Source organism: Gouania willdenowi, chromosome 24, assembly GCF_900634775.1.
Source record: "Gouania willdenowi chromosome 24, fGouWil2.1, whole genome shotgun sequence".
In the NCBI taxonomy this organism is placed as follows: domain Eukaryota; kingdom Metazoa; phylum Chordata; class Actinopteri; order Blenniiformes; family Gobiesocidae; genus Gouania; species Gouania willdenowi.
Window position 1 is genome coordinate 5,286,162 of NC_041066.1, and position 12,264 is coordinate 5,298,425.

Sequence of the window (12,264 nt, forward strand, 5' to 3'; positions counted from 1 at the left end):
CGGCCCCACCCATTTGTAAAAACTATCACCTGTGAACTCAATCTGTGGCAAGTTGGTTGGATTCAGAGAATAATGGAGAGAGGTGCAGTGAGTTTTGATTCGCTAGTTGGCGTATCATAGTGTTCTTTAAATATTTTATAGTAAAAACTGGGCGTGTCTTAACTGCTCCAGGAGCTCCACCCACAATCAAGGCCTTTTTCTTTATTTACTGCCTTGATGCACATCAGCCAGAACCTGAGGTTTACTTACACTTTAAATCAGAGGCCTGGTCCCAGTTCTTGGACCATCTGGTTGTAAGCGAGAAGAACATTTTTTTAATTTTATGTATTTAATTTCCTTTTTTGGAAAAATAATCGTACCTCTACTTTAACGCTCATTACTCCTATTAATCTATCAATTAATGTTATAGTTTTAAAATTTAAGGAACAACAACGTGACTTAAAGAAATGCACCCAAGCTTATGATAGAGGTTTATTTCATTCTTATATCCTACATTTATTAAATAAGGATATTTGAGATAAAGACTGGTACATTTCATTCTCATCAGATGAGGACAAAGACTCATCTTTACGGGGGAAACAACCTAGTGGCTTATAATGCTGGTCTGTAGAAGTCCAACTGCTGCTGGAATACTGTTTGAATTTGTCCACTGATGTCCCAGAATGTCTTTCCTGAACAGAGCTGAACTGGTGGCACAAGTGGCCCTTATTAAGACGAGCTGGTTCAACGCTGTGGCTGCAGTAGAACAGAAGAGGCTGTGGATAAAGGAGCAGCTCAAACTGTGGAGGATTTACAGTCTTGGGTTGAAATTCTTCTGGAAGCTGCTGAGGGACATCGACTCCATACTGCCCCCTACTGGACCGTCTATATGCACACTGCATCAGCTTCATCGGTGGGCAGATATTTACCAGGTCAGTGTTGTTTGGTTGTGTTTCCTCACCTCTTCACATTTAAATAAGTTGATGTCTTGATGAGCAGTAATTCCCTTCCCTGATGCGCTCTAGACTTTGATTCCATGTTCACATAGGTCCAAATGAGGCAGACTTTACAGGAAACAAAGCCTAGAGTGGTTTGATGAGAGAAAAGATTGCTCGACTTGTTGCTAGTCACTTAAAAAACAAGAAAGAAGTTGCTAAATATCACAACAAACTGCTTGTCTTTCCTTTCCATTTCAGGAGGAAACACATAATTTGTAAGCATCAGGGAGATGTAATAATGTGCGGAAGATTGTAATGTTTGAAGAACCCGATCAGTTATCTGATCCTATCAACCTGCTTCAACTTAAAAGACAAGAAGTCACTAAATATAGCAACAAATTGCTCATCTTCTTTCCTTTTCAGGAGAAAACACATTATTTGTAAGCAACAGGGAGATTGTAATAATGTACGGGAGATTTTAATGTCTGAAGAACTTGATCAGTTATCTGATCCTATCAACCTGCTTCACCTTAAAAAACTGACATTTTATCCCAAACTCACTTAAATGGTAAATGGACTTGATTTTATATAGCGCTTTATCACCACACTGAAGCAGTCTCAAAGCGCTTTACATATCAGCTCATTCACCCAATCACTCTCACATTCACACACCAATGGGACAGGACTGCCATGCAAGGCGCTAGTCGACCACTGGGAGCAACTTAGGGTTCAGTGTCTTGCCCAAGGACACTTCGACACATAGTCAGGTACTGGGATCAAAACCCCAACCTCTCGATCAGAAGACAACCCACTACCACCTGAGGGGACAAAGGGGACATATCATGCTAAATCCACTTTTTTTGCCCTTAAATGCATTTTGTTGTATATTTAGAGTGCTTAGAAGTACAGAAAAAATCTAATTAGTCTCATCAGGTGCTCCGTAGATATCTTTATATTCTGTTTTGCTCATATTTTTCAATCTGTTTCGATTTTTCTATTCTCTATTACGTTTTTTGAACTATTACATCACAGTATTTGCAGCGGAACTGCCAAATTAGTACATCAACTCCAGGTCCAACACTTCGAGCAATTCGCCATTTTTATTTCTCGCTTTTATTTTGTAGTCCAAGCTCAAGGATGCCGAAGTTACGAGAGGATAAGTCAAAATGTTCGGTTGTTGGATGTAGTAACCCACACGCTTCATTACACCGTCTCCCAGCATCAGAACTTTTTCAAAGTGCCTGGTTGAGTTTTATTTTTCACAGAAATGTACCCACATCTGTGGGTAAGGTCATTTTTGTGTGCGTGAAGCACTTCAAGGATGACTGCTTCAGCAACCTCCACCAGTATAAAGAAGGATTTGCCGAAAGACTTTGTCTGATTGAGGGTTCAATTCCTTCTATCTTTGGAGACGACGAACAGAGCACTTCGGTAAGCTGTAAATAACGCTAAAAAGTGTGATGATAAGACGTCCCTGTCATTGTTTTGTTAGCATTAGCAGTTGCACCGTCTTCAGACTTCATATGTTAGCGCTGTGTGCTCGTTTTAGTCATTTCATTTTGCCGTTTTTGTCTTTGAAAAGACTGTATTAAAATGCATTTCGTGACGTTAGCTTGGCGCTAGCGTTAGCTCGGCGCTAGCGTTAGCTCGGTGCTTGTGTTAGCTCACTTGTTAGAGTTCTGCAGGTTCATCATCTTCATTTTCATCTCGCTCGCCTGGCTCGAACATGTAAGGCTGGATGGACAAGTCTTCCGTTGTTGACATTTTGTAAATAACGTGTGAATAAACTTTTTCTGCGCCGCTACATAGCCGTATCTCTTCTATCAAACTACAAAAATGGCCGAGCAGGGTGGAGTTGAACCGAGTGTCACCTGAAGAGGGGGCGGGGTATGGAGTGTCTCAATTGCATTTAAAGAGACCGCACCAAAACGAGTTGCTCTCAGAAGCACATCAGAAAAGGGGTAGAAAAGGGGTGGAGCTATAATAATGAGGAATTCAGACCCAAGCATTGCAGTTCCGCTTTACATAGACCACAACTGTATGATTTATATGTAAAAAGGAAGGATTTAAAACCATGATATGTCCCCTTTAATAGCCCTGCTGATACTTTACGATGTAAATTCTTTAATTGCTGCTATCATTTTTCTATGTATTTATTTCCATTTTTTAAATGATGCTAACAACAGACTTTTATTCTCCCGTGCCATGATCCAAAGAGCGTGGAGAGATCTCTGGCTCTACATGCTCCGCTGTGCGACCAAACTTTGGACGTTGGCAAACATTTGTTTGAAACCACGACAGAGAGTCAATGTGGACTGCTGTCAGAGCTTCAGGACTTGGAGGACGCCTGGGAACGAACTGTCTCACTGATGAGCAGAGGGAGAAACAGGGTTGGGTCAACCATGCAGGTAAGACCTCAGGGACACTCCAACAAACACAAGAAAACCCTCCCGACGTGCAGTGGTCATACAGGAACATGTTTGTGTTCTCCTTCCTAACTTTAATATATGTATGAAATCAATGCTTCAGTGTAGAGTATACCTCTTTCTTTGTAAATAAGTCATTCTGTAATTAAATAACAGGTGTTATTTTAACCTCACATTTAAAAATAAATCACGTAATTTTTAACATGCAAATGTTTAAAGCAGAGATGGACAGCTTTGATCACACTGGGGGCCAAAACATTTTACTCTTTACATTTAGAATAATGACCAATCTGAGCATTAATACAGGAAACAAATAATGTTATAGTGTGTTTTTGTTGCACTTGTTGTTGTATTCTATTTTTCTGTCATTGCCTCCACCAAGGAGATCATATTTTTAGCGGCGTTTATTACTGTTGAAAACTGGATTTTGAAAGTATATTGGTGGTCATGTTTGTATGTTTGTTTGTGTGTCTGTTTGTGTACATGATAGTGTCCTAAATTTTTGACAAATCCACTTCAATTTTTTTCTGTTAATTGTTTTTTGGGCACAGATGAGACCGTTCAATGTTGGTGAACGTAGGTTCAAGATCAAGGTCACAAAAAATATCAAAAATTGCGAAATTCCCTATCTTTAGCATGGGGGAAAATTCCAACTCGAATCTCCGTCAGATCTTCATCGATTTGTTCAACATTTTGCAGGACGATGTAAGGCTATAACATGCAACATCTGACCAAACAGGATGCAAATCCGATCCAGATTGCTGACTCAGCGATTTTGGGAAATTAACATTGGAAAACCCATTTACGACTTTCAGAAATTCCTATACAGTTTGAATAAGTTTTGATTTCTTTCAAATTTCCTGGATTGATGTCGGGTTGTGACTTCTATCAAAATGTCGAAACAGCTGAGAACGAAATTGGGCGTTTTTGAAAGTCTGCGCTGCACAAGCTCTTTCATTTATTTATTTATTTGTTGAACAGTTTTCAGGATTGTCAAAAGTGCTTAATGGATTTTGACAAAATTTTAACCAAAGACAGAGGAAGATTCTATTACATTTTGAAGGTGATCCAGATCAATAAACTGATTCTGGATCAATTTAAAAAATTCTCAGAAATCCATATCTCGGTTGGTAATTCACCAATCTTTATGAAACTTGACATATGTCGGGTTGGTTCTTCATTTACCCCGAGTTTCATTTGGATCAGATCCATCGCAATTTTTCAAAAAAATGGGGGTGCTCAGACATTTGGACCTGCTGTATCATTATTAAGGTGGGTAGCAATTCCTTCCAAGCCTTTAAAGTGTGAATGATCATAATACCATGATCAGGATCAGTGATCCAGATATCTGCCAGTATCTGGCAAAGAGTGCTCTTGTTTTGTGTATTTGAATGAGTAAATTTGTCCATTTTATTAGTATTGTTGTAGTCATTTTGTTGTTGTTACCTTTGCCAAGAAGGTAATGTTTTCACCAGCGTTTGTCCGTCCATCCGTCTGTCTGATAATGTGGATGTTTAATGTGGCAAAGTCTACATTAACTGTGTGTGTGTGTGTGTGTGTGTGTGTGTGTGTGTGTGTGTGTGTGTGTGTGTGTGTGTGTGTGTGTGTGTGTGTGTGTGTGTGTGTGTGTGTGTGTGTGTGTGTGTGTGTGTGTGTGTGTGTGTGTGTGTGTTGTGTGTGGGTGTGTGGTGTGTGTGTGTGCGCGTGCGTGCGATCCGAACAATCCACTATGAATTGTCTTCTTTGCGTGACCCATATTTAAGACACTGATCTCACACACACACACACACACACACACACACACACACACACACACACACACAGGATAGCTGCTGTGCTGCTCTGGCACTCATCTCCTGCCAATGAGGATCAAAGAGCAGCTCAAATCTCTCAGTGATCCTCACCCACAGACAGCTGGTCACTGGAGTGTTTGCCTTCATTCCTTCACTGCAGGCCTGTGTTACTGTGAACATGCTCCATTTAAAATGATAAAACATATAAACAAATGTCTTCTTACAGTGCAGAAAAGAGTAAACGATGCTGATGGTGTTTTTATTCTATGATGTGATCCATCATCCCTGCAGTTGTGTGTCTGCAGTGTGGTCCTGTGTGTAATTGCGTAGCATTTGTGTTTGGGTGACCACAGAGGTCAGGGAAAGTTGTGGTAACCTCTTTAAGCGCAACAGGATACAAACAGGAGAAAGGAAATCCCTGTGAATACGTCAAAGATCACACAGAGAGAAAGACAAACACACAGAGATGAGCTGGGAGATAACAGCATGTTCAGCTTCTCTATCTGTCCTCAGTCGTGTTAGTGTGAAGACATTTATTGGATATGCACGCCTGAGTCATACTCTCTCATCTCTGTTTCACGCTGCTTGTGTAGACTTGGTCTCGGTGTCAGGATGGAATAAACCACATAATGTCTGACCTGGACGTGCTGCAGCTGAACCAATCAGTGGGTCGTCAGGACACAGATGAAGCTCTCATTCAGGTGATTAAATGATGAAAGTGTCTATTTGTACGGTTGCCGTACGGACAACTCCCGGTGCTATTGGTACGTTTACGAAGTACACGTACGTAGTGTCTTAGGGTTATGGTAAGGGTTATGGTTAGGTTTAAGGTTAGGGTTAGGTTATGACCCTTAATTGCAACAATTTTTAGGGTTAGGGTTAGGTTTACAGTTGGGTATAGTCTTAGTCACGTGACCTAACCTGGCTAATGAGTGGCGCTGCGTATGGATCGAATGTTTGTATATTGATATGGCAACCGTACGGATAGCCACTGCCTTAAATGATTAAATCACAGGACAAGTGTTGCAGAACAACATATTGATAAGTATAACATCAGATAATGAGTGATGTCACTGTGATTCACTGAGTTTAAGTGAAACCTTGAGCAGTTTTTGTTGTACGTGAATGAACACTAAACAAAAAGAACAATTTAAGACATTTACACGGATTTACTTTCTCATCTTTTAGGAAAAAGGTTTAGAAAACCAAGTCATAATGTGGCAAAATGTTGAGTGTTTCTCTGTTTTCGGATATAGAAGGTCAAAATGATCAGTTCATCTTTAAAGTTAGGTTTCACACGTGTTGACAAAAGGTAAAAGGTGAAAAATGCCTGAAAAGTTTGCATGTTCTTCCTAAATGTACAGGTTTTACATGTTCCCCTCATGGTCCAAATCATTTGAAAAATCACTAGTTTCTACCCCTCCCCATGTTGTTTAACCCCTTTCTCGTATTTAATGCCACCATGCTTTCACTCCCCTCCCCCTTATCACCCCTTCTCCCCTCCCTCTGTCCCCTACCCGTTACTTTAATCTGGACGGTCAGAGGGGACACAATCGAGGTGGAAAGACGCCTCTAACTTGTGCATGGAGGGTCCGACTGATTGCTGAAGTTTTCACACACGTGTGTGTGTATGTGTTATGCAGGAGAACGAGGTGTTTCTGCAGCATTTGGCCAGTGGACTGAGAGAAGTGGCCACCATGAAGACGGACCTGTCCCAGTATGTGGCAGCCAGTGATTCGGCTCTTCTGGAGCAGCAACTGGAGCAGCTCCACTGTCAATGGGAAGAGCTGTGCATGAAGGTAAGGAGGGATGATCAAAATATAAATATATTGAAAAAAAAGAAATCATCTGTTTTCAGCTGGTAGAGATCTGAGAGGAAGCAGGTGGAGGCAGATGTTTGGGGGAGGGACGGGGCAAGAAGGAGGGAAAGTTACAGCCAGTGGTGTTCAGAAAGACAAAGCTTCTGCCTTGACACACACACACTGTTTGTTAGATTACTAAATCATCAGCTCTAATGCACTCTTTTCTTCTTCAAAAACCTCATTAATGTTCCACATTAGTGTTGAATTCTAACAGTTTGTTGAGTATGAGAGTTCCTGTGAGTCTCACCCTGAGCTTGTCGTGTAATCTAATAAATCTGTGCAGCACAACAGGCTGCATCAATGGGGAAAGTGCTTTTTTCCAAATTCCTGCAGTTAAGTCTCTGAGCCAACAACACAAATGCACTCTTGTTCCTGAGAAACTAGCACACATTTAGTTGTGTTATGCAGTGATTTGGAGCTACTTGTGCACATTGGATGATAGATTCAATGCTTCCACCTGCTCCAGAGTTAGCATAAGTTGCTAGGACTCAAAATGTTTACTTTCTGCATTTTTTTCAAGTAGACTCACCATAATATCAGAGCTATCACCTGTGAACAGAAAGAAGTGTCAAATGAACAAGGAATAAGCTAACAGGCTAGCTTACGCTGGCTGTTTATGTTAGTTGTTGTTTTTGTTCATTATTCCACACAGTTATAGTCAAGATGTTTTATCAATGAACCCCACGTTATTCTCTTCAGCTTTTTGGTTTAGTTTTAGTTCATCCCAAACTTATGATCAAAAAGCACAAAGCAATAAATCTCTACGTGCTTTCAAAGGATTTACGCAGTTTGAATTATGAAACATTGACTATATCACAAAGTTGACTTTTTTAAGGTATTTGATTAATCATGGCTTCTTTTTGAGCCACTTCACTGCACGGTTAACAGGTTGTAAGTGGGGGAAGCCACTGGAATGGCTCCGAGGAGCAGATGGCTTAGCTGGGCTCAGGGGATTCAGGGGACAGGCTCTATTGTTCCAGGTTCAACACAAAGTCCTCACATGGTGACCGTCGCACACAGTGAACCCTGAACTCTCCGCCTGACAGAGGTGCTGCATTAATATCCAAACCAGGGCTCTTTGGAGTGAAAAATAATGAGTTTGAACAGTAATGGAAGATGCCTTGAGGGAAAGATGCTAAGCCCCTTAACCTCCAAATGATCATTGACCCCCTTCTCAGCTGTGTAATGACGTGTCTAATGGCTTTAAGCTGTAATTAGGAAAATGAAACTTGTTCATTTTATTAAATTACACCGACTCTCTGAGGAAATTAGATAAACCTATTCTGAGCCATAACGTCACCTTAGCATAAAAGAGTGATATTTACAGTAATTACAATTTTTTTTACACTGTAGAGGTTTTAAATTGTTCAGTCATCAGCTTTAGGTCATTTCACTCACATTTAGAAAGGCTTTGTTCTGGAAAATATTTGGGTCACAATCTTTTCTTGTTGCACTACTGCAGAGACAGGCAACTATTATTGCAGTGCATGTCACACAAATGTATTGTTCTGATCAACATCAATGTCAACATTTAGATAAATTATCAATCTGAACATCCCGGAAACAAACTACAAAGAGTTGTGTGTATATTTGTAGTAATTTTTGTGTGTTTTTGTTTTTTCTATATATATCTTTTATTTTGTCTTTTTGTTGCCATTTTTTTCTCTTATTTTGTATGTTTTTTTTTTTTATTATTTTGTGTATTTTTGTTGTCATGTTGTATATTTTACCCTCATGTTGTGTATTCACTGATTCTGTTTTTATTGTCTTTTTGTGTGTTTTTGGAGTCGTTTTGTGTATTTTTCTGTTTTGTGTGACACTTTGTGCATTTACTTTGGGGACCTATGGCTGCACTGCAGTGTGTATTGCAGCAAACACCCAAAAAAAGTATTGGGATTTTTTTGATTTATTTATTTTTTTTATAAAAAAAGCTAAATTTAATAAATTTTACAGAATGCCAAAAAAAGTCTAAGGTGTACTTTAACCACTGTGTCTAACACAATAACGCGTGCAGTGCAAATGTCCCATGAAAAAAATGCCAATTTTAATAGATTCTTTAAACCATCTTTTATTAGACTACCTGTAGAGTAATGCTTAAATGACACCCATGTCACTTTGACTTTTTCCAGGTTTCTCTGCGCAAGCAAGAAATAGCAGACCGCCTCAACGCCTGGACCATCTTCAATGACAAGAACAAAGAGTTCTGTGACTGGCTGACTCAGATGGAGAACAAAGTGTGCCACAGAGGAGACCTGAGCATCGAGGACATGGTGGAGAAATTAAAGAAGGTACGTGCTGCAGCTTTAATCAGAGATTTTACACAAAATTGGATATATAATCAGGTGCTAAACAGTCAGGTAGCACAGTGTGTGAGTGAGTACCATGATCTCTTCATGAAGTTTAGACACACCTTTACCTTGAATTCAAATGGAAAGGTGTGTCCATACCTTTGACTGGTAGTGTATATACAAATGTGACACTAATATTATACAAAGGATCCTCCACTGTTTTTACAAATGTGGCCTAAAATCTTTGAAATGTCCACATTAGAAGATCTGTGCCTAACAAAAATGCATTATTTTGCACCATATTTGTTTCATTCACTTTTAAGTTTACCATTTACTTTACCATTTTAAAACCTGTATTCCGCCATCTACAAATCACACGATTGAAGACGTCACACACCCACATTTGCCTGTAAACATCCCATTGTTTTATATTGGAGTGAAGCATTCAACCTGCTTTTTAGGTTATTTAGAAGCTTTTTTGTTCAAAATGCCAAATTGTGCTGCTTTTGGTTGCAATAAATAATCAGGAAAAGTGAAAGATATCGATGTGAATCACCGACTGTTGAAGTACTCCCACCCAAAAGGACTTCTATTCTCAGGGTTTGTGTGTCTTCAAAAGTCCGTGATTTACTCGCTAACCAGAGCGTCAGCTGCTTACTGAGCTCTTCTTCTCTGCGTCATTGGCTACGGTTACATAATGTTTTTTTATTTGGAATGAGTTATTTCAAATTAAATTATTCAGAATTAAAGTGTTCTTCTTCGTGTTCACGGTTATCCTGGACTATGTCATCACCAGTGCGTCATCGAATTAAAATTGGAATAAACCAGCAACCTAATTGGATTTAAGTTTCATTTGGAATTAAATTTGCATTCGGAATGAAGTGTTTACAAGGTCAGTTTAAAGAGGAATTAAGTTTTATTCTGAATTAAAGAGGAATTAAAGCTTCCATGTAAACATGGCCATTGTCTACTACCAAACTGTAGAGTTGGAACTTTTGCCCTCTACAGTCATAGATTATTTTTCTCATCACAACAGTTTTTATCTTCTTTCATATCTTTAACTTTTCCTGATTAAATTGGCATTTTGACCATAAAAGGACATTTCAAAGATTTTAGGCCAGATTTGTAAAAACAGTGGAGGATCCCTTTAAGTTTTAATTAAATAACATTTATTTTTGTTCAGAGATGCGTAAATCTTTTGACAAGATCTTGTAATGATGATAAAGGAACAATAAATCCAGGTGGTGATGTACCTTAATGATATACCTTCTTCTAATAATCTTGTGGATTTGTATTGTATTTTTATGTCTATTTGCACATGCATTTAATCCTTATTCCTATTCTAGTATGAATATATTAATTGTCTCTGTCTTTTTGTTTACTTTTAATCATGATTTTGTTAGTGTTTCTTTTCATTTTAGTTGTCATTTCTTGCTTAGAGCCAGTGTAACAAAAGTAATTTCCTCCTGGGATCATTAAATGCATGATTCTGATTCTGATATAAAAACTTGAATTGAAGCCCATATTTAGCTGTGATTTCCAGCCGTAAGTGAGAAATTATTATTTGCATTGTTTTGAGTCAATGTTAGCCTGGAGTGGAATGTGATGCAGTGTTCAATCAGAACAGTCGTCTCATTTATCATCATTCAGGAGGAGGAGCCGTGTTTATTATGAGTGTGAGTGTGACACGAGTGGGGAAATTTCAGGTGGTTGATTGGAGCTTCTATGTTGGACAAAGGAGGAGTGGAAGCTTTTTCCCTTTGACAGATTTTATGTTCAGAGTTTAAAAATAAATGTTCTACAGGTTAAATGGATGGCATACTTAAATTAGGATCTCCACACAGGACACTAAAAGCTTTGTTGTTTCCTTACTGACATGATTACTGCCTTGATCTGAGCTGCTTGATCAGCCTTTGCTTTAAATAAATGATGGAACATTATGAATGAGAGACAAGGCAAAGGGAAGGAGGAAAAACTTCCTTTTAACAGGAAGAGATGGATATCATCTGCTTCGATAGAGATTTTACCACAACTGTTAGAATAGACATCAAATATTTACAGGGACAGTGTTTGTCTATGAATATTATCATTTAAAATGAAAATAATATTTTAAATGATGCAAATGAATCCCTTTAAGATAAACATTAGCAACTTTCATCACATTAGGGGCCACAAAAACGTGATTGTTTGATCGAAGGGCCATTTTATTCAAATTCATGTCAGCATTTAGGATAATGACCAATCTGAGCATTAATACAGGAAACAACAAAGATTATTGTGTGTTTTTGTTTTGTGTGTTTTTGAAATTAATTCTGTGTATTTTTTCTCATTCTGTTCATTTTGTCATTGTTTTGTGTATTTGTCTCTTATTTGGTGTGGGTTTTTGTGTGTTTATGTTGTCGTTTGGTATCTTGTTGTTGTTTTATGTATTATGAGTCATTTTATTTATATTTGTTGTTGTTCTGTATTTTTCTGTTGTGTGTTTTTGTTGTTCTTTTGTGCATAAAAGGACCATGTGCCACATGTGGTCCCTGGGCATACACTTTATAATAATAAAGTATATAAATTGGAGGCTCTGAGTAGGACATTTGTTTGATCATCACAAAGAACACAAGCACACTTTGATCAGCAAAAGATTCTGAAGACTCATTGGAGAAAGCCTTAAAAAAACATGCATTATGAGTTTAAATGTGCAGCATGTGCTGTTTTGGATCCACAGGATTGCATGGAGGAAATCAACTTGTTCAGCGAGAACAAAAGCCACCTGAAGCAGCTCGGGGAGCAGCTGCTGCTGGCCAGCGCTGAGGCCAAGCAGAGTCAGGTGCACGGGTCCCTGCAGGAGGTTAACCAGCGCTGGCACAGCCTCTTTCACCACATCGAATCCAGGTGAGGGCAGCTATGCGGCTCAGTGTTGAAGCGATGTGCTGTTTAGTTAACCCCTCACTGTCTGAGGTCACACCGAGTCTCGTAACCTCTAA

General features: G+C 39.0%; 1 protein-coding gene across 5 annotated transcripts in view; it reads left to right on the top strand.

Moving 5' to 3' along the window:
• The window catches only part of syne2a (spectrin repeat containing, nuclear envelope 2a), a 72,156-nt gene that overhangs the window by 41,267 nt on the left and 18,625 nt on the right, over positions 1-12,264 (top strand). For all 5 annotated transcript variants that reach the window (XM_028439262.1, XM_028439263.1, XM_028439264.1 and 2 more), the window contains 6 exons: positions 680-911; positions 3,134-3,325; positions 5,730-5,837; positions 6,780-6,935; positions 9,128-9,286; positions 12,006-12,172. In XM_028439262.1, the coding sequence (XP_028295063.1) occupies positions 680-911; positions 3,134-3,325; positions 5,730-5,837; positions 6,780-6,935; positions 9,128-9,286; positions 12,006-12,172 (1,014 nt within the window). The remainder of the gene's footprint in view (positions 1-679; positions 912-3,133; positions 3,326-5,729; positions 5,838-6,779; positions 6,936-9,127; positions 9,287-12,005; positions 12,173-12,264) is intronic.